Source organism: Corvus kubaryi, unplaced genomic scaffold (genome assembly GCF_017639235.1).
Source record: "Corvus kubaryi isolate FWS band 111438036 unplaced genomic scaffold, C.kubaryi_AGA036_p1.0 37334, whole genome shotgun sequence".
NCBI classification, from domain to species: domain Eukaryota; kingdom Metazoa; phylum Chordata; class Aves; order Passeriformes; family Corvidae; genus Corvus; species Corvus kubaryi.
The window spans coordinates 20,417,082-20,439,340 of NW_024581108.1; the positions used below are offsets into that span (position 1 = coordinate 20,417,082).

At 42.9% G+C, this 22,259-nt stretch overlaps 1 protein-coding gene across 3 annotated transcripts in view; it reads right to left on the reverse strand.

Annotated features, from left to right (window-relative positions):
• Nucleotides 1-21: 21 nt before the first annotated feature.
• CC2D1B (coiled-coil and C2 domain containing 1B) overlaps nucleotides 22-22,259 on the reverse strand; it is a 28,105-nt gene continuing 5,867 nt past the window's right edge. Inside the window, exons 3-24 of one of the 3 annotated variants that reach the window (XM_042030697.1) lie at nucleotides 21,943-22,058; nucleotides 21,051-21,170; nucleotides 19,806-19,943; nucleotides 17,576-17,831; nucleotides 16,949-17,073; nucleotides 16,739-16,814; nucleotides 15,486-15,596; nucleotides 15,035-15,165; nucleotides 14,698-14,770; nucleotides 12,444-12,556; nucleotides 11,502-11,670; nucleotides 10,102-10,274; nucleotides 9,892-10,017; nucleotides 9,318-9,376; nucleotides 8,958-9,074; nucleotides 8,407-8,480; nucleotides 7,717-7,775; nucleotides 5,917-5,968; nucleotides 5,192-5,291; nucleotides 2,358-2,448; nucleotides 1,897-2,027; nucleotides 22-1,147 (exon numbers count right to left, since the gene is read on the reverse strand). In XM_042030697.1, coding sequence (XP_041886631.1) covers nucleotides 1,908-2,027; nucleotides 2,358-2,448; nucleotides 5,192-5,291; nucleotides 5,917-5,968; nucleotides 7,717-7,775; nucleotides 8,407-8,480; nucleotides 8,958-9,074; nucleotides 9,318-9,376; nucleotides 9,892-10,017; nucleotides 10,102-10,274; nucleotides 11,502-11,670; nucleotides 12,444-12,556; nucleotides 14,698-14,770; nucleotides 15,035-15,165; nucleotides 15,486-15,596; nucleotides 16,739-16,814; nucleotides 16,949-17,073; nucleotides 17,576-17,831; nucleotides 19,806-19,943; nucleotides 21,051-21,170; nucleotides 21,943-22,058 — 2,399 coding nt within the window. In that variant the 3' untranslated portion in view covers nucleotides 22-1,147; nucleotides 1,897-1,907. Of the gene's footprint in view, nucleotides 1,148-1,896; nucleotides 2,028-2,357; nucleotides 2,449-5,191; nucleotides 5,292-5,916; nucleotides 5,969-7,716; nucleotides 7,776-8,406; nucleotides 8,481-8,957; nucleotides 9,075-9,317; nucleotides 9,377-9,891; nucleotides 10,018-10,101; nucleotides 10,275-11,501; nucleotides 11,671-12,443; nucleotides 12,557-14,697; nucleotides 14,771-15,034; nucleotides 15,166-15,485; nucleotides 15,597-16,738; nucleotides 16,815-16,948; nucleotides 17,074-17,575; nucleotides 17,832-19,805; nucleotides 19,944-21,050; nucleotides 21,171-21,942; nucleotides 22,059-22,259 lie in introns of those variants that run through there. The other 2 variants (XR_006016506.1, XM_042030698.1) reach the window with 2 other exon arrangements.

Genomic DNA, 22,259 nt, shown 5'->3' on the forward strand with positions numbered 1-22,259 from the left:
TTAGTTAACACTGCAAAAAACTGCATATTATATTTTTATTTTCAACATGTAGTTTTGTATATTAAATTTATTGAAATTAAAAACTAAACACTGTATTGTCTTCATCTGCTCAGGAAGACAGAGGCAGTGCTGCCTGACCTGTCTGGACTCTGTTCTGTCTCCCAACCTGCCCATCCCTGGCACAGGCATATCCTCCCCTTGGAGATCCCTGGTTTCTGTTAGCTCACAGAGATTTAAAAACACAAACAGATTTAGTATCCTTTTCTGTATGCTGCTGATCAAAGAGCATTCCTGAAAATAAGTCATGATCCAGTTTTCTTAAAGGACAGAGTGACTATTTTCCCCATCACCTGGAAGAATTGTAAAAGCCTATTTTTGTAAAAATACAAGGAACATTTGGGAAGCAGCAGAGTCTAGTGTACTTTTTTCTTTCTTTTTTAAATTAAAACCCCAACACAATAAAGGATGAAGGCACAGCACCCTTCTGCGCTGGACAAGCAGTGCAGCAAGCACAGCACACAACTGGGAGCCAGAACAAAAACGGAGGTCTGTAAACACCAACCTGCTAAGGAGCCCTATGGCCTTTCCTTCAGAAAGGGACAGCCCATGGAACCTCATGGGCCAAGGGTGTGCACAGAGGAGGGACTGGCACCCCTGAACTGCTGCCTGAGAGCTCTCCTCTGGTTTAGGAAACAAAAGAAGACCCCAACCCAAATAGGCCTGGATAGAACAGAAAAAGCAGTAGCAGACTGTTCACTGAACCACGCCGGCTGCTCAGACACTTGGGGAAAGGAATTCTGGTAAAGGTCTTACCTGTGACTTAACCAAAAAGCTCTGGCACTGCCTCAGGGAGGGGCTAAACCTTTCCCACAGCACTCTGCATAGTTAATGTAACATTCGTCCTGGTGCTACATTAGTAGTCCCACATTAAGGCAATTCTGTCTATTTTGGGTAGACCGGTCCCAAGCCCTGCAGCAGTGCATTCCCAGAGCCTCCCGTTTGCCTTGGAGTTATTAATAAGCACTATGGCTGTTATCAAAATAGACATTAGGTTCAGTAGTGCATTCGTTTAACATCTTTGGTGCTTGCAGCTTAGCAGCATCTTCCTGCCTTCGCTCAGCCCACGACTTCCAACATTCCCATGGATCTGGGGAAAACAACACAAACAAACCCATCAGAATTCCTTGCTGCAGTACAGAACAGATGTTCACAGTTCAAGGTGACATTATATGTAAAATGCTGACATGAAGGTTCTGGATGGGCAACTAGAAAAATCAACGGAGCAAAATTATTAAGCTCCAGTGATGGAAAATGTTTGGGCACAAGGCCAAGTTGTTATTTCAGGTATGGCCATCAAACGTGTCCCTCAGCCTGACTTAGAGCTCATGGGACCTCCTGACCTCCTTGGCTGGGAGGAAACCACCAAAACAGGCCCTTTGGTGCCTTTTGGAGACTCCTGTACTGAAATGAGACCTCAATCTCTACAATCTTAACACCATTTGGAAGCTAAGGTGTGGCAAACAGATGATGTCACTCTGAAGCTGATAAGTATTTAACTGCCATTTATAAATGTTAGGTGAAACGATATGCTAAGGAAGACGGAGCACAGAGGCTTCAGGAGATGAAGCAAAGGAAGACAGATTATTTTCTAAATACTATTCTTAGTAAAGGTGACACCAGGAGCTGTCCCTGTATTTCAAGTGATTGTGAAACAGCTTCTTTTCTGTAACCTCATTTATGAAATGATGTCAACTCCCCACCACAAATATAAAGAGGAATGCTAGTGAAGCCAAAGCTGTGTAATTAGGTCAATGCCAACAAAGACATTATTCAAGCAGAGTTATCTGTAGCCCTGTTGAGCCCTGCCCAGACCACCTCTGGATGCAGCGTTCATACCTCAGACAGAACTAACGTTCAAGGACCAGCCAATTTTCTGTAACTATTTGAAGATCTTGACCACTGAGGGGCTCCCTGAGTCTCACTTTTACCTCCAGTTTCCCTCCAGTGGGCTTTCTGCCATCAAAAATCTGAAATAACCACAAAAAGAAGAGCAGTTAGGACAAATAAGGATTGTTAATGTTAAACTACAGAGATTCAGGCAACTGTGACTGCATTTGCCCATGGCCCAATGGTGACAGAGACCCCTGGAGGTGACTGCAGTGCTCAAAAGCACATAGGAGTATCAAAGCCAAGCACCTCCTCAGATGGGAGCTCAGCAGAGCAAGTCCCCCACAGCCCAGCCAGGTTATCAAACTCCCCTAATACAAAACTCGACTGTAGTCACACGTTTCTGTGATCCAAATACTCATTTCCCCTTCGGGAAATGTAGAAGAACACACCTCATCCTGAAAACGTACCTCGATGATCTCTCTAACTTCACATTCTGATTCCAGCTTATCCAGTTTCAAGTGTGCTGTCCCCACATGTTTGTCACTTCTGAAAAAGGACCTGTGCCAAAGAAGTGAAGAGGTAAGGATTGTCAGAACATTAAAGAGAAAACAGGCCCAGAGGTCATCACTATTTGCTCCATCCCCACATCCAGAGAGAGCTGGTCAGGACACGCACCTGGAACCCTGCACACCACAGTGCCAGAGGCAAACCCTTAAAAACCAGACTAAAAGAACAAGATATAAAAGTACTCATTTGTTAATTATTCTTTTGCAACCAAGGTAAAGATGAGGACAGCAGTGAAGAAAATCAATTAAATCACCACTTGGAGTGGCAGCAGCTTCTGTCCCTGCCCAGGGTGACAGAGAAGGAGGGCCCAGTGGCCAGGACACTGCCATCCTCTGCTTGGGGCTGATGAATGGAACATGCTGAAGGAATTCCCAAGGAAGTTGCATCTCTCAGCAAAACAAACATTTCACAAGCACCTGCTGCTTTTGGCAAACTACTTTTAGGAGAAAGTCACATGAATCATTATGTTTCACTTTGATAAATCAAAACAATTTCAGTAAATAAGAACATTTCAGCTATTGTTTTGATTCACCTACATACTGGTAGTTTAAACAGTCAAAAACTGTAATTTCAGAATTTCCAGTCTGCTGGAATTAAACACAGAAGCATTTTTATCCTGTGAGGAAAACAAACAACTTCTTGCTGCAGGAAAACAAGCAACTTCTGCTGAACAGTTTAATCAGCAGTAAGTCAACCTTTACCTGAACAGAGACAGGTGTTACAACTCTTACTCAGCCAACTCCTCCAAAAGGCAACAGCCAAGACTAAAACATCCTAATTACACAGAACTGTTCGGCTCAAAGCACAGGATTTCTTTGCCTGCATCCAAGCATCTCCCTGAAGCAGTCTCCAAAAGGTTTGATAAACAACTAAACTCTACAGAGTCTGGTGATAAGAAAGGTAACTTGGCCACACCTGCTGTGTTTTAGACAGGAAATTAAGATTTCAGAACCTTCTTTTTTTACCCACTCCATTTCATAAAAAACAAGCAACCAAACGGACAAATACAAAAGACCATCCCCCCACAACCCCAAACCATCCACCCTTCTTCCTATTGTCATTAAGAGATCCTAAGATATTATCAAGCAAGACTTGACATACACAATGGAAACTCCAAAGACTGTTAATGGAGCCTCACGATCTCATCATTGGTGGCAACAGGAAATTGAGACTTCATCAGTGAGACCACAGCAGACTCACAGAATCATTCAGGAAAGTTCAGAATTTCTTAGCTCACACGTTAGAATACCTCCTTTGCTTCACAAGCACCTTAAAATGAAGGATTATGTAATTGTACTGCAGTGTGTGGGGTACTTTGCTCATAAACTTCAGAGAATCAGCAATTCTTGCTGAATTTTTTAAAGCATTTTTCTATTCTATAACTCAAGAAACAACAAAGACTGGTTCATCCCTGCTCAGTTCCAGGGGGTAGCTGTGAAGACTGAGAACTTGCTCTAGGCTATGGCTTCAGAAACAGCTCTGGGGAAATCCCTTTTCATCTTCAGAAGCTTTTAGGACAGGGTCAAGAAGAGACTTTTCCTTTGGAAAAATGCATTGCTGGATTTTTACTTGAAAGTGGTGTTAAACTGAAGTTTAATATATGTGACCTGAAACGAGTCTCCTTTGCTCACTGAGCAAAAATAATTCTTGGGAGATGGTCATAGAGCTATCAGAGACCCCAAAGCTACAACATCCCAAAAACCATTCTGAAAGTATTATTGACTTGTAGTCTTAGAAAAGACAGGGATCAGACAGTCTTTAGAAAAGAGCGTGTGTCACTTCATCCTCTCCTTTCTCCTGAGATGGTTGGGAAAAGGTGCTAAAAAAACTCCATTTTAAGCAAATGTAAACACTTCACAGCTCTATGCAAAAGAGGGGAGGATCTTGAACACAGAGCAGTGGAGAAAAAGCGTAAGGAAATCAAATTTTGCTTCAACAGAGATGACCAAGGGATGATCTGGAGTAAAACAGTGGGACTTCAGCTCACAAACTGAAACATCTGCAACTTGAAAACCATCTCAGAAAACCTATGGATGATTTCTGCATGCCCCAGTAACAAAAACAAAGGAAAGGACAAAGAGCTACCATCCCATCACAGTCATGGATCACAACCAACCCAGAGATGAGGGAATACAGGCCCCTCCTATTTTGAATACATCAGTTAGGAGCCAGGACTGAGGATGATCTCCCTGAACTATCACTTGTTAACATTCATCTTGTGATCCTGCTCTCTGAGATGAGGGGAGTCTGTCTCTCTCAAGGCAGCTGCCAGCAGTGTTCAGGAAATATTGCAAGACCCAATGAATGAATGTAAGTACAAAAACGTAACTCTAGTTCTGCCATCATCTCTCACCTGCTTTACTGCTGTTCATATTTTGCTGCCACTTTACTTCATTATTCTACAGAGTTACTCCATAGAATATTTAAATTTCTAGTCCTGATGACTGAAACCCAACTGGGTAAGAATCAAAACAATTTGAAGTAAATCATTGCTTCCTCAGTCTCACCAATTCCTTTTAACACACTAATCCTCAACTGATCTGAATCAGCTTCACTGAACTTGTGCCTTTCTTCACCCCCACAGGGGAAGCTACAGAGCTTGGGCACATTTTGAAAGCTCTCAAGACATGAGAACCAGACAACTCTCTAGTGCTGGTTTAGAGATTGTGCTTCATAAACTTCAGCTCCAACACACTTTTTCAGCTGTTAGGAGAGAAGCAGACTGTGGACTCACCCTTTGTGAAACACTTCAAATTTAATTCCTTTGGACCGAATCGCACGTCGGAAGCCTCGGTGGTTCCGGTTGATGTTCAGCTTGAACAGCTGGTTGTACTCTGCAAGTGAAAAAAAAAGGAAAGAAAGCTGTGAGTCAAATGATGTGCAGTGCTCAATCCCATGCACCTACTCAGACCTCTTTTCTCTCAGTTTGGCCCATGTGTGAGACATGTCACAGCCACAGGAACTCCTCCTCAGGAGGGTCTTTCAGTCATTCCCAGGGTGTGTCCCTGTGCCACAGGTCATGTCACCCTCACCTTACAGGGACAGAAACCAAACTGCAGGAAAATCAAGTCATTGTGAAGTGACAGCAAGGTACTGGAGAGCTAAAACTAGAGAGTTTAGGTCTTCCAGCAAGTAATCAGCGTTTGTGGCTAAGAAAACAGGTACAAAATATTAAAGAAAAAGCAGAGTATGGCTGGAATGACTGGGAAGGGGTGTTTTGGATAATGGAGTTAATACTGGTTTAATTCATGACATAATAGCTACCACCAATATTGGCATGAGGGGGAAAAATTGCCAACGCAGCTGGACTTCACCCCACAATAAACTCTTTCATAAGAAAGAAGAAAGAACATGGTGGGAGGCCCTCTGGCCTGGTTCACAGTCTGACACCAGCCTGTACTCTCCAGGGAATCCCAAGGTGCAAGATTTTTCCTGCTGTTCCAGAACAGAAGGACTCACCTGGACAATTGTTATTGTTAATTACAGGTGTTTTACTCTTTTGAGGTTGTTCCTATCAAAAAAAAGAGACAGACATTACATAAAACCATCAGATACTGTTTCAAAACACAGAGTAGTGATCATTTTTTATTGCCAGCTCTACTTCATGGCTATGCAAGAAATGTGAGGCTTTAGGGGTTATCTAAATCATAAGAAGAGTCATGGTACATTCAAGACTAAAATACTTGGATTTCACTGTGGTAACAAGGGTAATACTGGATAAAGAATAAGCCAAAACATTACATTAAATAAGAGAGCCATAGATAAGCGAAATGGTCACAGCCAACTCAATCCAATCATCATAAAGTTACTGACTGGGGCTGTTAAAATCCATGACAAACTGCACCTTCCACGACACAGCAGTTCTGTTCCTCTTGCATTAGCTGGAATAATAAGCTACACAAGGAATTCATCACAAATCATTCAGGGAATTGCCCTACTATTATTCTCCCTGACAATCAATCTGCCACCAAAATGAATTAACTTTTAACCTAAAGTGGAGTACAAACTAAATCTCTGAGGAATGAACAAGGACAATGTGACCTAATTATTGCAGTTACTTTGCAAAACTGATTTCAGCTATGAAGAAGAAAGGTGGTATATTTGACTGCTGGCTAAGCAGTAGAGATCTGTTTTTTCTTTAAACAAAGGAAAACAGATTAAAAGGAACTATGCTGATTCTTACTCATTCCCCAGAAAATTATTCATACAGACCAGTTCTGGTTTCAGCCACCCTAATTGAGTTACTCCTTTGTTAAGGTCTCGTGTCACTCAAATACAAAACTGTTCTGACCATCATCAATTTCCCACAGGTAACTGAATTAATTTTAGTGGAATTACTGCAAAATTTATTGGGAGGTAGAAATCTAGGCTCTGCACTCTCCCAGGGCTAAGCATCAGCCCTGCAAGAGCAAGGTCTGGTTTTGCCCTATACAGAGAGCAGCAAAGCCCCAGGACTTCTATTGATAGTAAGAGACCAGTCAGCCCTTCCTCAGAAGCCCTTCTAGCACTAAGGTTTGAATATTTTTCAGACCAGAGACTGCTTTTAAAGGTGAGGGTAACAGGACGACACTGGGGAATTCCAAGGAAAGAAGTAATATATATGTGTATACATATTTTTATATACATACACATACATACATGCACATACACACAGGTATTAATTAGGCTGAGAAACTTGCATGGCCCAAGTCCTTTCTCCAGGTACATTTCTATTTGCTAATTAAATCACCAGGAGCATTTATTTGATGACAAAGATTAACCCTTTCAATCCATTTCTGTAATTACAAGAAAGGCTCAAAAGCAATGCCTTTAAAAGCTTGGTTTTTTGAAGGAAGAGGATTTAGGGACATCACATCTAAGGTGGCCCCTGGCAACAACTTTGTGCGCCCTTGTGTTTGGTGTGTTTTCACCTCTGAAAGAAATGAACTTTGACACATTTTGCCAACACTGGAAAGAACCTGACTGCATCTTCAGGGAGGAGAGGTGGGCATGGCTTAGCACTGAGACTGCTGCTGACACAGAACCTGCAGACACCACCCTGCCAAGGGCGAGGTGTGGAGAGCATTGAGAGAAAGGTGCAAAGCACAAATCTGCAGCCAGCACGTTCAGCAGTTCTGCTTCCCAGAAAAACAAATCTGCTTTAAAAGCAGATGCAGGCAGGATGTCTAGAAGTGTTCTCCCTTTCCTTGGAGCCCTCACAAGCTCATGCAGTGGCAGGGGGGGACAGACTGAGGGGCAGAAGAGCCACAACACACTCACCGCACTCGGGTACTGAAATTCAAACTTCACAAATGCATCCAAATCTCTTGGTGACACACCTGGGTGAGACAACAACCAGCCAATCCAAACAGCCAGTACAGACATTGTCATTGCATCTGTCATGTTGAGCAGGATTCTCGAGAGCACCTAACTGTTTTTCAGTAGGACTCATGACCTGTCTCTTGACAACTGAAAAACCCATCCATCAAACCAAAATCCACGGAAAGCTGGCATCCAAAGGAAAACACCTGCTTTTTTTTATGTTAGTCCTTAGACAATCTAGCACAGATGGTTTACAAGCTCCCAGGAACAAGGGGCTAAAAGCAGTAACACTGGCAGGATCAAAGCCTGTCTACTGAAGGGTCAAACCACACCAAAGTGGCACTCAGAACAAAATAGGAGGTAAAAATGAAACCTTAACTACGACCCAGTTATGAGCAAACTCAGGACAATTTAAAGTTCTTCTCTCTCCCCGGCTGGAACCCAGATTCTCTTTATTCACCTGTCTGCCTTTTTTTTTAAATACTGCTTAAAGGTTTTGGGGGGGGGGGGCTTGAGCCCCAAACCTGGTTATTTTGTTTTACTGAGTGCTGGCTCCTAAAGTGGCTTTCAAGATAGAGAAATCTCATTCCCCATTACTTTCCTTACCTACTCAGAGGAAAAAGCCCACATACCCTTTGGAGTACACACCTGGTGGGGCTGGTAGGTTTATCCCCCTAACAATAAGAAGATGCATTTCTGTGCTGTTGAGATCAGAAAATATCCTGTGAAAAGAGAAAGACAAAAAAGCACATTCATCCCACCATCAGCTTATCCACTGCCAGACCAGGATGCCGTGGGTATTTGTCAGAGCTTTTTCAATAGCGCACTCCTACAGAGACCATCTCCACAAAATACAACAGAGCAAGGAAAGAGCACAAACAGAGCTAAAAATATCCCTGAGGCCAGGAACAAAGCCCAGGAGGCAACAGGATTGAGGGAGAAACACAGAGGAAGGAGGAATGGCTGAAGTAACAGAATGTAAGAGGAGAAGCTGGAGGCATTTTGAAAACAAAAGAATCAGCAAGAGAAGTTAGAAAACAACTTCTTTATATTTAAGTTCTTAAGAGTATCCTTTCAGGAATGCTGAGCCTAATGCTGGATGCCACCCAAGTTTGCTGAAGCCCACAATTCCCTAACAAGGGCAAAAGACCAGGAAAGTCATTCCAGCCTGCCTGAGAAATCCTTTTGTTTTTCCACACCTTATCATTTTAAAGGTTCTTTCCTCAAAGTGATGGCTTGGAGGATCCATTCCTTGTGCTCGTGCAAGTTGTAGGATCTCCATATCCTTTTTACAACCTTGTGCCAGTTTCTCAAACCTATAGAAAAAGGCAAAAAAACCCCAGTAAAAAAACCACACACGTGCTGGCACTCAAACAGAGCACAGAGTAACCCTCAGCCAGAGCTCAGAGCAACACAGAGAAGCAGGAAACACAGCTACCAACCCTTTCACACGAGAACAAACTTACCAACCCAAACCCCAAAATCTTTAGCAGGTCAGCCAGACTCAAGACTGAAATAACCACTTTGGGGAATTACTGAAAGCAGGCACTGGGTCTTACCGAGTTGTTTCTGCTACATTTCCCAGATGCATGAATTGCTTGGAATACTGCAAACACCTCTGTCAACACAAACAAAACCAAACGCAGATGCACTCAGTGATCCTCACACACAGATTCATGACTGGCACAGTTTTGAGATGGATGACAACCCAATTTAAGAAAAACCAAGCATTTTCCCAAGTCACTCAAGAACATTCACCCCCCCATTCCTCAAGGCCAAAGCACAGCGTTTGTTTGAGCTGCTCTTCCTATTACTTTTTAATCACCTGATTTGTAGATATGAGATTCACCTAAGACCTAGTCTTAATATTCAGGTACTATTTTCAAACCTGAGTGCTTATATTTAACAGTGATAATTTGACAGTCCCAAGCCTTCAAGCACCTCCTCTGGCTTCAAAGAGCCATAGAATCTGACTCTGAAAATTCTCCATTTTAGGATATGCAAAATGAGAAGTATTTTAAAAGAAAAACAAAAGACCCCACTGAAACAATGATGGGATTATAATACTAATAAACCCCAGAGAAATGTACAAGAGAAACTCCGAAACATTTCTAAAACATATAAAATGGTCACCTCATGTTGGTCCTTCAGCAATTTCACAAGCTGTGCATAAACTTCATCTGCTTTCTGAGACAGTCTGACATCTTCATGGTGTACAAAGATAAAATCACCCTCATCATCCGTAGGAGGTGATGGCAGCTGCAACACAGGAACACCACATTTCAGAGCCCTTATAGGGAAAAGAATATGAAACTAAGCAGAATTATTAACAATCCTACTAACCTTGGAAATATCAACAGTTTTGCCAGATTTTGCTTGCCCAATCTTTAGGTCAAGGCCCTTCGCTGTTCTGAGATATGTCTTCGCCTGTTCGAGGTGGTTCTCCCTCTTTGCTTTGATGGCTGCCTTCAGATATTGCTTCTTTCTGTTCTCCAGAAATTCCAGCTGTTCCCTAACTGAAAAACAGTTGTACAGAAATGCTCACTCATCTGACACTGCCAATGCCCCTGAAACAGGTTCACCATGTTTAGTTTACAGACAGAAAAAGATCAGTGAAAGTACAGATGTCAAATCGGGACATTTCCTTACTGCACTCAACTGTTTCCTGGGCACTTTCAATTTCAAGCATTAAAAACAGAAACAAGTTTCCTTGTAGAACAGAATCCTTCATCAAAAAAACCTCAGAGCACTACACAAGTGTTCCAAGAGTTATTACAGCCGCTAATTTGCAGGCCTGAGACAGACTCCAGCACAGCTGGTTAGTCCAAAGCAGAAGCTGAATCCAAACTTTCAGCTCTCTATGTTAACTTCTAAAAACCAGCAAATATTATGAGCATCCTCTGGAGAAATTTGTTTCCTCTCCCCTGATCTGTCAGAAAAGAACCCCAATGAACCAATGTGCAGGCCCACTCAGACATATCATCTCTGCTTCTTTGTAATCCCTTGCTCTCTTAGTTTCCTATTAATGCCTGAGTCTCTTCTTTCCTTGCCAGAACAGTAAGGACAATGAGATTGCTTTACGTTGTACCAGGTTAGTGCATCACTCAGCCAGGCAGTTCTACCTCATCCTGAGGAAACTACTCAGGGCAGAAGGGAAGGAGGATGGGATTACAGTCACAGCATCAGCGAGAGCCTGAGCACTGCCTGTGTGTGCCCAAATCACACTGTGAGGCGCTGGCTGTCCCTTACTATCTGTACAATTAATCTTGTACACACAACTGCTCGGTGACCTTACCAAGAGGAAGAGTAGAGATTGATGAAGCCCTGCCTGCACTGCCAGCCTGAGATCCTTGGGTGAAGCACCAGGCAGAGAGCTCTGTCTGATGTAGGGAGCTCCATTAGATCAATGAATAATTCACACTGGCAACCCGTCCCCTTTAATGAGAGTATACGGAGAGTTCAGCTGTGAGCAGAGTTAAACATTATGAATCGATATACTTGTTACATCAAAATTAATTAAAAACCTAATCAGCCTTATAATTATACGTGCTGTCTCTGTGAAATAAAGCTGCATGGCTGCTCTGGGTCTGCCCTCCAGAACACACATATTGAGGCTCCTGTCAGAGGAAATCTATGACACACATTCACAGGCTCACACCTAAACTATAATGATTAAAGTCTTCACCAAACTAGAGCAAACAACTCGCACATGGAGCACTGGGAATGGTGATCCCTTCACTTACCAGCTGGAGGGAGATGATCCATTGACTCTGCCTTGTCCAGGGTGGAGGGTGATGCAGCTCGTTTCAGGTGCTCAGGAGAGCTCTCCTGAGCTGCAGCAGATGGAACTGGAGTTGGCTTAACAACCTGAGTTGGCTTCTTGGCAACTGGGGCCTGGGTCAGAGGCTCATTCTAGCAAAACAAAAAGAATTGCATAATAAATGCATAAAATCTATTCCACAGTTGAGGATGGCATCTCAAGCATCAACAACTGTGGTTATCACTCTCAGCCTTCTGGTATCCCTTCTGAGGGGAGCATAGCACTTCAGACAGCAAATTTTAACTTCTGGACATTTATGAGCCAGGCCAGGCCAGCAGTTAGTCAACCTATGAAAGCATTAACCCTCCACTATAGATGGAATGAAAGGAATGTTCAACAAGGCAGTGATCAAAAATCATCCAGGAATTCTCTCCATTAAAAGCTACTCCAGTTGAAAGCAAAAACAATCATCAACCAAATCCAGAGAGAGGAAGAAATCAAACCAAAGGCTAAATGCTGGTGCAGCTGACAGCTGACAAAAACCAGCAAGTGTTGAACATCCTGGGAAAGAACAAATACAGGAAGCTACTGGGATACAGAATAAAAGTACAGATTTAAGAACTTAGAACAATGTAAAGGAGTGGTGAGGATCTGAAGTGTTTGCTTTGAAAATAAAATCTACATACAAGACAGCTATGAAAGAGCCAAACCCTGCACTCACAGACTCTGTAGGTACGGACTGTAATAACATCTCATCTCTCTGTCTCCCCTATACTATAAAGCAAACTGAAATTACTACTGAGATCAGACTTTTGGGAAATGTATTTCACCTCAGTACCATTACCTGGAAACCCAATGGCCTCATCTCTGCGTGCCACAAAAGATGGCAACTGAACTTTTACACATCCTACCAGGAAACACTAACCTCCTCCTCTTCATCATTCTCCTCCATGTTTGCCAGCTTGCTAGCACTCTCCAGAACAGCAGCGATTGTACTGCCACCATCCGTTGCTGCAACACCAGGAAGAGGGGGAAATCCTGTGAAGGAAAGGACACAGAAGAGAGTTGCATAAGCCCTATGGTATGTCTTCCATATTTCTTGTTTACTATAGATGTGTTTCTAGCCAAATATCTATTGTCTAATATATTTTAGAACTCAGTCTAATTAGACTGAGGCCAAGGCCACAAAGCCATGCTACATCAAGTCTGAGTGGTGGATTTAAGATCAGATCTCTCACAGATACCCAGCTTAAGGGGATGATAGTAACATCATGCAATAACTGAGCAGTTTTCCAAGCTGAGCAACTGGCAGCTAGCCAAGGAACCTCACAAACTCAAGACTTCAGTAGCAGAGATGCACCCAGAACCAGCAAAGAATTTAGTCTCATTTTCTGCCCTCTCATTTCTGCCTCACCTCAGCAGGCACACAGTCCAGCAGAAAATCAGTGCTACCCCCAGAGTAATAAACAATCCACTGCTGACAGCTGGGTAACACGCTCAGCCTCTGCTGAAAAGCTACTGCAATGCAGAGATTGCAAACTAAGGCAGAATCACAGGAGTTAAATGAGAAGTGTATGAAGAATAATGCCCTTCATTGTTTTGTTATCCTTTTACAGATGGGAGGAAGGCTTGATGATAGAAGATAATCTCTCACTTCCACATGATCAGTTTAGTGTCAGCTTCAGAGTGACTTCAAAGTGCCAGCTTTAGTGTCAGAACAGAGACCCAGAGCCACTACCATAAAATGTTTGCTAAGATTTCTCTCATTTAATATATAGCAAGTATTCTTGCTGCCAGTCTCATGAGAAGTGTTAAGAAACAGTGACTAAACTGCTGCTGAATGTAGAGATGGCTGCTACAGCACAAGTTTGAGGTACTCAGGCAGGAAGAACAGAGAATCCTGTGCTGCTGCCCCGTGTGCCATTTGATCCATTGCTCAGCAGCATTTCTGTTTCCAAAGAGTTCAAGGCTGGTACTCGTCACCACCCAGATGCCATGAAATGCACTGCTATCCCAAGGTAATTTCACTGCTGGTTTCAGTGACTGCCTGACAATTGCCTTCAATGTAACTCGTCTGGCCTCTAAATGATGGCAGAAAAACACACAGCCAATGTGCAAGGACATTGAACAGTTCCCCATATTTCCAGAGGTATAAATATGGAGTACCTCACTCTTACAGAAACTGGTATTTACCAAGAAAGGGATCATGTTCTGGAAAAAGGGATGCTCAACTGCCTTTCAGGGACAGCTTCAAAGCAGAGAACCTCCAAAGCCATATGTGACCTGACAAAGCTGGCAGTGCCTACTTTACTATCACTGCAGTGCTTGCCATTGCCACATCTGACAGTGACAAAAATACCACAAGGTCCACCTCTATTCTCTAACTTAAAAAACCCAGGCACAGCTTGGCAGTGCTTCATGTATCCTTCAGAAGAACACATCAGGCCCAAGATAAAAGGAAAGATGTTTCCTAGGGGAGAAATGGTATCATGCAAATGAGAGGCAGAGCATTCACAGACGACCTTGCCCAAACTTTTCCAGACACAGCACTCTGCGTTCTGAAGAAGATAAACAGGACACAGTGTCTCAAGAAACAGGCTCAGCTGCTGCCTCTGTTACTGTCTCAGTGTGACCATGGGCATGATTTGCTTTATCTCTGCAGACTCTTACAGACCAGGAGAGCTGCAATACTGATTTGATGTTACAAGGTGTTTCAAAAAGATATTCATTAGATATAAAGTTCTGAGGCTCCTGGAAGGAATCAACAGTATGGGGGACATCAGGAAAATTTTTTTCCCTTTTAAAAACCTCCTTCCAGCAAAGCTAAGAAGCCAATATAACCCAAGTTTAGTCTTTCCTCTAAGAGGGCTGACACAGAGGACAGACAGGTAACCTTTCTAGCACCTGCCCATGGTTAAGTTAACTTTTCAAATACTACCAATTTTAAGTTCCCATACTGTCAAACAGGCAGTCAATATGCAGGAATATTCACTTGAGTCAGTGTTTGAGAGCATACTAATGAAAAGTTTCCCGATAGCATTGAACACCAAGGCCAGCCACTCACTGAGAAAAAGGAGGAGCTGTTCCACAGGATGAGGAGGCAATATTTGCACAGCCCCTTCAGAGCCTAGCAGGTACACAAAAGTTCAGGTATTAGGATGTTCTACATTCACACTTACCAGGAGGAACAGGTAGCTCAGAAAAATTCACTTTTCTCCCTGCCTTATGGGCTCTTATGGCATCCTGGTATTGCTGCAATCAAAGGCACTGAGTAAGACATAAAATAGAGCTGACTATGAATTAGCAACCAGCATAAACATTGCACAAGACTCAGTATTTTACTACAACGTGTGCATTGTCTCTATGTCTTCCTCCGAATGCTTTCCAGCTTCCCCACTGGACCTCTTTCCAAACAGACAGACAATACACAAATTATTTCGACCTTGAAAAAGTCTTCAGCAAGAGGACTAACTCAAACAGCTATGCTGGATGCAAAGAGCCACACTTCAGTCTTACCTTGGCTATCCTCTCATGCATCCTGCCTTTCCGATCGTCCCCGCTGGCTTTAGCCTGAGCTGCTGCTGCTCTGTACTTCTCCAGCCGCTGCTGCAGCGCTTCCAGCACTGTCTTGGGCTGCTGCAGGGACTCTGCAAACCAGACACACAATGAAATGTCACATCATAAAGGTGTCCAAACACACAGGCTGCCTTCTCCTTCCCCTTCCTCACCTTCTCAGAGAACATCGCAGCAAAGTTCCACTATGAACACTGCTGTTCTAAAGAAAGTTTAACTTTTACTTCCATCTCTGATCCAGAACAAAAGTAGATTGGATCAGCAGCAAACAATATGCAGGAACATTAGCTAGGTTTATTCAGTCCTGCTGCAGTACAGTGGGAGAGTTCAGACCTTAAAGTGCTTCCCAGCTGTGCTATTTTCAAGACTTACTAGAGAAATGCACTAGTCCTACCTGAAGCTTCTTGGGTCTGAGGTTCAGGTGTTGCAAGATCCTGGGAACTTTCCACCCGAGCTGGTACTTTTTGCTTGGATGCATCTTGTACGTGTCCTAAGCTTTCAAGATCTGCAAAGCAAGAAAAGCAGGAAGTTTCACAGCATGTTCCACACACAGCAGTTACTGCTGCATGTCACTCAGAAAACCATCAATTTGATCACGTCCTCTTCCTGAAAGCTTTTTGGCTTCCAAACAGTATCTCCATGGCTAGCTACGTCTAAGGTTCCCATTATTCACAGAACACACTTTATAAGAGAAAGTCTCAAATGCTGATTTAATTTAGGTTAAGGCTGCTTAAGTTGGAAAAAAGGGAAGTAAAAGTAGCTCAAGTATTCTAAGAATTCCCTCCCCAAAATATAACTTGGTATCTTGGCAGATGGAAAGAGTGAACAAGTCTGCTAATTGACTAAAATATTCTAGTAACAAAAGATGTGCTGGAAAAGGGAAGAAACTCATATCATCTAATCAGAAACTCCAGTTTCTGGTATTGTATAACATTGTGTATTTCAGAAAACAACAAGATTATTTGCTGCAAAAATCTTGCACTTTTTAAGGCAAGGTTATGCCCTGGGTGAAGTTTCTCTGCAATGCCATTTAGTGATCAGTAGCTTGATTCCTGAATCTTATGATTTACTGAAATAATCTGTCATTTAGTTTCTTAGAATAAAATAATCTACTAAAGTAAGTTGTTTAAAACACTGGGCTGCACAGATCAAGTATTAATTATTGGTGGGGATACTGCATCTACTTAAAAAAACACCCAATTCTCTCTTATCAGGACTGAGGTATCTTCAATATTGATAACTTGCTTTAAAAATTAGACTTCAGTGCACTGCAATCTGTTTGTTAATCTGAATGCTATAAACTTTAGCTGAAGCACATAACACCACCAAATATATTACAGTAAAATAAAAAAAAAGTGCCATTATCCTTCTTTCCCTTCCACTTCAAATACTGGCTGCTATTACCTATACTTATAAAACCAGGAATATCAGACATCAATACTTGTTTGACCTTGTAATTCACAGACAGTAACTTCAATATAAGTAATGATACCTCACTTCTCTCCATTGGTCTTGATTAGACTGTGAACATGCAGTGAACCTCAGTCCTAAATGATCTCCAGTTCTTTTAATAGTTTTGCAATCAAATGCAGAATCATTCCATTACAACATAGACTTCTGAAAAGGTTTCCTTAAGACAAGCCTTACCCTGAGGAGATGGAGGCATATTCTGGAGGTCTATTGGCTGCCCACTGTCCAAAGCTTCCAACACCACATTAAATTTCTAACACAGAAAAAACAGAAGTTTTATTCTGGTCTGTCCAAGACTTGCCAGCTACCACAATAAGTATCTAATATTTAATGCATGTAGGTACAGCATAGGGTATATTCAGCATTCAGGATTTCTGGAGTGCATACCTTGCCTGTCTTCATGTATTCCTTTGCTTTCTCCAGGTCCCCTTGCTGCTTGGCTTTCAGAGCTGCTAATTTGTACTCCTTCTGCCTCATAAGTAGGATTGCTCGTGTGCTGCTGTGCTGGGGATCTGGGAGAATGAAACAATGCTGAGATTCACATAGAGCATGCAAGATTTGCATCCCTTGCTACATCCATCCATGCAAACTCACATTTGTCCCCTTTTGCTCTAAGTCACAACAGCCACTTTACAAATATCCTTTTTCCTCTTTAGGTAGGACTCTCCAGAAGTTCTACCTAACATTAACAATTCCACTTTTCCCAATTTAAAGAAAAAATATTAGGTCTTTAAGTCGGTATCTCAAAACTCTTTAAAGGCTGGAATTCCACCTGTCAAATAATGAAGGGGAAACTGAGGCACAGGAAAAGTTAAGGATACTGATCCAGTGCACAGAAGAGCTCTAAAACAACAGCTGATTCCACTGCCAGAAACTCAGCATTCCATGGACAACTCTGAGACACTCAGCAGGCAAATTCCAACACAAGCAGTGCTTTGCTACACAACACAAACATCAGGGAAGATGCACCATTAAAACAGGGCTGCAACTGCTTCTCCTCTCAGATCACAGTACCTGTTTCCACAGTAGGATCAGCACGACCTTGCAGAGACTCTGATTCCAAATGCTCCCTGGCCTCAGGAGAGGCCTTCTGCTCATCATCTGCAGCAGACTCAGCTTTATTCTCTGGTGAATCTCCTGAATTCTCTAGCTCTGCTCCCATGGCTTGAGGTACACAAGAAGAACTCTTTCCTGTTGCAACAGGAGGTGGCACTTCTTCCTCATTGATTTTTTTGCCTTTCTTCACTGCAGCCAGCATGGTTTCCAGTGTCTGGCACAGAAAGAACAACAGAGTCAATAGGCATTTTCATCAAACATAGTACTAGCATAAAATCATTAGAAGACAAATTCATCCCCTTATACATGACAGCATCTGTCACACACACCACCACACACTGCTGTCCTTCAGCTCCCTGTTTGTCTGCAAGGAGAACTTCAGTGCCAGTGGAAGGTGTCCAGCTACCAGAGCAACACAGTGAAAAGGCCTTGTTACCCAAACCAGGTAACTGCAGGTACCTCAGCACCCAGAATTATTGGAGAGCTGATGTGATCCACTCAGCTTTGTCACAGAGTCACCAAGAAGCCATTTATACCAACTGTAGATGGATTCTGTGTGTCTTTAAAATGTAATAAAATATGCTACTCTGAAATGTCACTGCCTACATGGATCCAGGGAAGGAAGGGGTCTGCAAACCTGTTCAATGCAATGAGAAAAGCCATTAAATACTAACAAATGAAATGGAGCTTCTGCTCACCACCCAGGATAAGAAGCTCTCACCATCTCTAACTTGGGTTAACTGCTGCTCACTTTTTTAAAACTCCTCCTCCACACCAAATACTACCTTCCTTGGTATTTTTATTTTTTAAATTTTATTTGAGGTTCAGACAAAAGACCACCATGCACTTCAAGCCAAAACAAAAGTTTTAGTTCTTTCATCTTCCACAGAAACTGAAATGGAAGCACAGAATGATAACAACAAAATCTCATCAGTGCCAGAATCACTGCTATTTTTTTTAGCCATGGAATTGTTTGACCTATTGAGTAATAGTGGCAGAGATACTTTGAAATGACTGCATGTGAGATTGGGGTTCAGAACAGCAACCCACAGGCAGCTCCCTCTTCTCCACGTGGGGGTGACAGACTGACTGCAAGTGGAATTAAACACTGAGCTTAAAGTTCACAGTTACAAGAACTACATACAAGAGAGAACTCCAGACCATTTGTTGACATGTCATTTTGCTAATTAAGCAGCTGTGAGCTGTGAAGTGAGATCTGGTCTATTACCCTTAGTTACACTGCTTAGGCACAGGGAAACTCCCTACCCTGAGAAATAAAGGAAGTGGCACAGTGCACTAAGATCATTACTGGATGGAATAGCTGGTTTGCCCAACCCTGTGGCTCCCAGAAAGGCCAGGTGGTTTCATGCACATTCCTGTCAGAGCTGCCAGGCAGTAAACACACACAGAGACTTTTTTATTGTGCTTTTCCTCCCCAGAGTTTGGCCTCAATTGTTCCCTTTGTACCCCGAGACACCTGGTACCCAGTGAGCTATTACATCCTCCCCCAGTGCACAGCCCTGAGCTGTACAGCTTTGCTGCTGCCTGAGGTGATGCAGGAGAGCAGCTGAAAGCAATGGGGAGAGAAAGGCCCTGCCCAGCAGTAAACAAGCACTGCAGCTCACTGCAAGCACGCCACCTGCCTGGAACCACGAGAGGCTGGAGAAACTGCTCTTTACTGCAGTTTTTTATTGCTTGAATCAAAAATCCTGCTCTGTTCCTTTTCAAGCACAGCCAACACACACAGGGAAAGGCCACCTCCCTTTGTCTGACAGAAGTAAATGGAAGGTTAGTACCTAAGGGAATGCAGCAGTGATGAACTGCATGGTGTATGTGCTAGGAAAGCTCCTAAACTTTGCTTTAAGGTAACACTTAAGCAGTCACCACAGGTCAAATTCATTTTCAGGCAGGTGGGTTTAACTTCAGCACCTACCACAAACCCTGCCTCCAGCTATCACCTGCCACATTCAACAGAAACAAAGCTGATGCACAAAAGGCAGCGGAAGCTACACTTTATCTGTGTGTTTGCCCTATCGGGTGGGTAGCCAGTAACAACAAACGTTTTTAAAGTAACACCAGGCAGAACAGGAAGATTTCGCTCCCGTGTCAACAAACTCACACACCTGGGAAGACCACCCTCCAGAGAGCTGACTTTGCCTCCCCCTCACATCCCAAGATCCCAACTCACCTTTAGGCCTCTCTCGTATCGCCGTATTTTGGCACTTTCCCCGGACTCCTTCGCGTTAGAAATTGCCGTCCTGTAGTCAGCAATTCTCCCCTCAAGTGTCTGTTGTAGCTCACTGGTAACAGCAGGAAGTGAGGAGGTCTCAGAAAAAACAATAAAACAAATCAAGAAAACTTATTTCATCCAACTAGACGAGTTTTCCCACTGCACTGAAAAACAAACACTCCTCTTCTACACATACACTGCCGTGAATTGAGAGTGCAGCGAAGGAACAGCCCCTAAAACAGAGCAGCATTTGTGCTGTGCTAACGGCCCCTGGATCCACCTCTGGGCTCTCTCAAAAGCCTCACAGAGAAGAATGGGTGGAGAGACTTGGGAAACTCTCACTCACAGGGTAATTGGAGCCATGTGGTCAGAGAGTAGGTGAGGAGAACAGTAAAGTCTCTCAAACCCCCCACAACAGAGGGTGTGAAGAGGTATTTTTGCACAAATCTTGACTTATTCTTTTCTTATTTTCAAAACATGCTAGTTTGCTCCCTTCTGGGCTTCAGCCTGGTTTTACAAAAGCTCTTTTTCCTCCTGCTACAGCCTGGAATTAATTCAGTGACAAAGGCAGCCTAAGCAAAGTCATGAGCAGCTACTTACAAACTCTCCACAGCCACAGAGGCCCTGCAGATGGCTCCTGATGTAATTATTGCCATTATCTCTATAGAAACCCTCTCAATCCCGTTTACTAATGGGCCCAATGTACAAGGGCACTGGAATCTGTGGCACACAACAGAAACATGCAGTGACTGAATAAAGCATTTGACTGCATGAGGACTGACAAATTAAGCTGAGACAGATAATGCTACAGAGCAAAAAATCCAAAAGTATGTCAGAGATGCTGAGTTATAACATGCCTCACAATTTCAGCACACTGCTCAATGCTCTTAGGGGGAAGATATGAACTCTGGAAGCCTGAACTGCAGCCTGCATGGTCCTCTGTATAATGAGGGACAAGATATGTTTGACTCCAATTGTTTTGCCTTTTCAATTCCATGCTAACATCAAAATTCATCCTTGGAACAAAGCAAAAGGATCACCTGCATCAATATAGTACTGGTTTCCTCAGACAAAACAGCAATAGTGTAGTGTTTCCTTCCTTAGAAGGCAAGGCCTCCCTAGATTCTTGATAATGACCCTCATAAAAGCCATGTGACAACAGCGATTCAGCAAAACTGTCAGAAACATGAAGTTCATTCCTACCTGTGATTGCAGTTCAAGTAGTTCATCTTCTGGTTCAGCTGGGGATGGCTCTGTTGCTGTCATTTCATCCTCACAGCTTTCTGTCTCACCTTCCTCCCCCAGAACTTCTTGTAACTCTGCCTAAAGTAAAAGCCAACAAAAGGCTTTTCCTCAAAATTTTCTCTGTCCTCAAAAGACAAATATAAAATCAAGTCTCAAGTTTCAAAAGCTTTGGATGAATCTTGAAACCCAGTGAAGAGTCTGAAGATATTTTATTCCAGTCTTTTCAAAATTTAATTTTCTTTTTTATTTTTAAATGAAACCATCTTCCATATATCACTGAAAAGCCACACTGCAGCCCAGCATGCAGCCCCAGGATCACCACACAAGTTTGTGGTTGGAGATCTGAAGCTGGAGAAGTTCAGAAAAGTCCTTTTACAAAGATTATGCAAACATAAATTTGAAATTTCCAAAAAGCCTCTACTAGCAATAGCAGTCAAAGCCACTGCTTAACACTCCTTCCCCTAAACCCTGCCAGTTAGATCACTCACTGAAACAACAAAGACTTTCCTGAGGTGTTCTCTCAGACCAAGCACTACTTGAAGCAGTAGCAAAATGGTGGCAGACATCACTTTAAGGAGACTGTCCCTGGCTGTCTTTCAGCAGCTGACATGGAATGGGATTCCTGCTCTTCCCTCAATTCTCTAAGACCCTCACACATATAAACATTAGGAAACTCTCTTACTCTGGTGTGCAGGGGGATGGATCCTGCAAAGACTTGCATGTAATGGAATGCTTTTGCAATATTTTAGCTTCTCACCACAAAGTTAACAGACTTTTTTGCTAAATGCAGTTCTGTTAAAAAAAATACAAAAGGTACATACTAAAACTTTTTGCTAACAGTTATGCATACCAACAGGTCTGTATCTTTCTCCAAGTCTTCATCATCTGCATCTTCTTCCTCTTCTTCATTCAGGTCCTTCATACACTCTGCAGCCATCTTTTCAATATGATCCATGGGCAGAGGAGCTGTAAAAGGAAATCCCAAGGAGCCATAAACCCTAAAGAACAGTTATGCAGGCACTGGGTACAAATCCTAAAGGAGCTGCTACCAGCTGAAAGGGAGCAGTGCCCTCCTGTCCTGTGTCCCCCTTACTGCACAGTGTCATAGATAACTGGGAGTATATTGATGGATAAAGGGCAAAGACTGGGAAGTGAGCATCCAGGAAA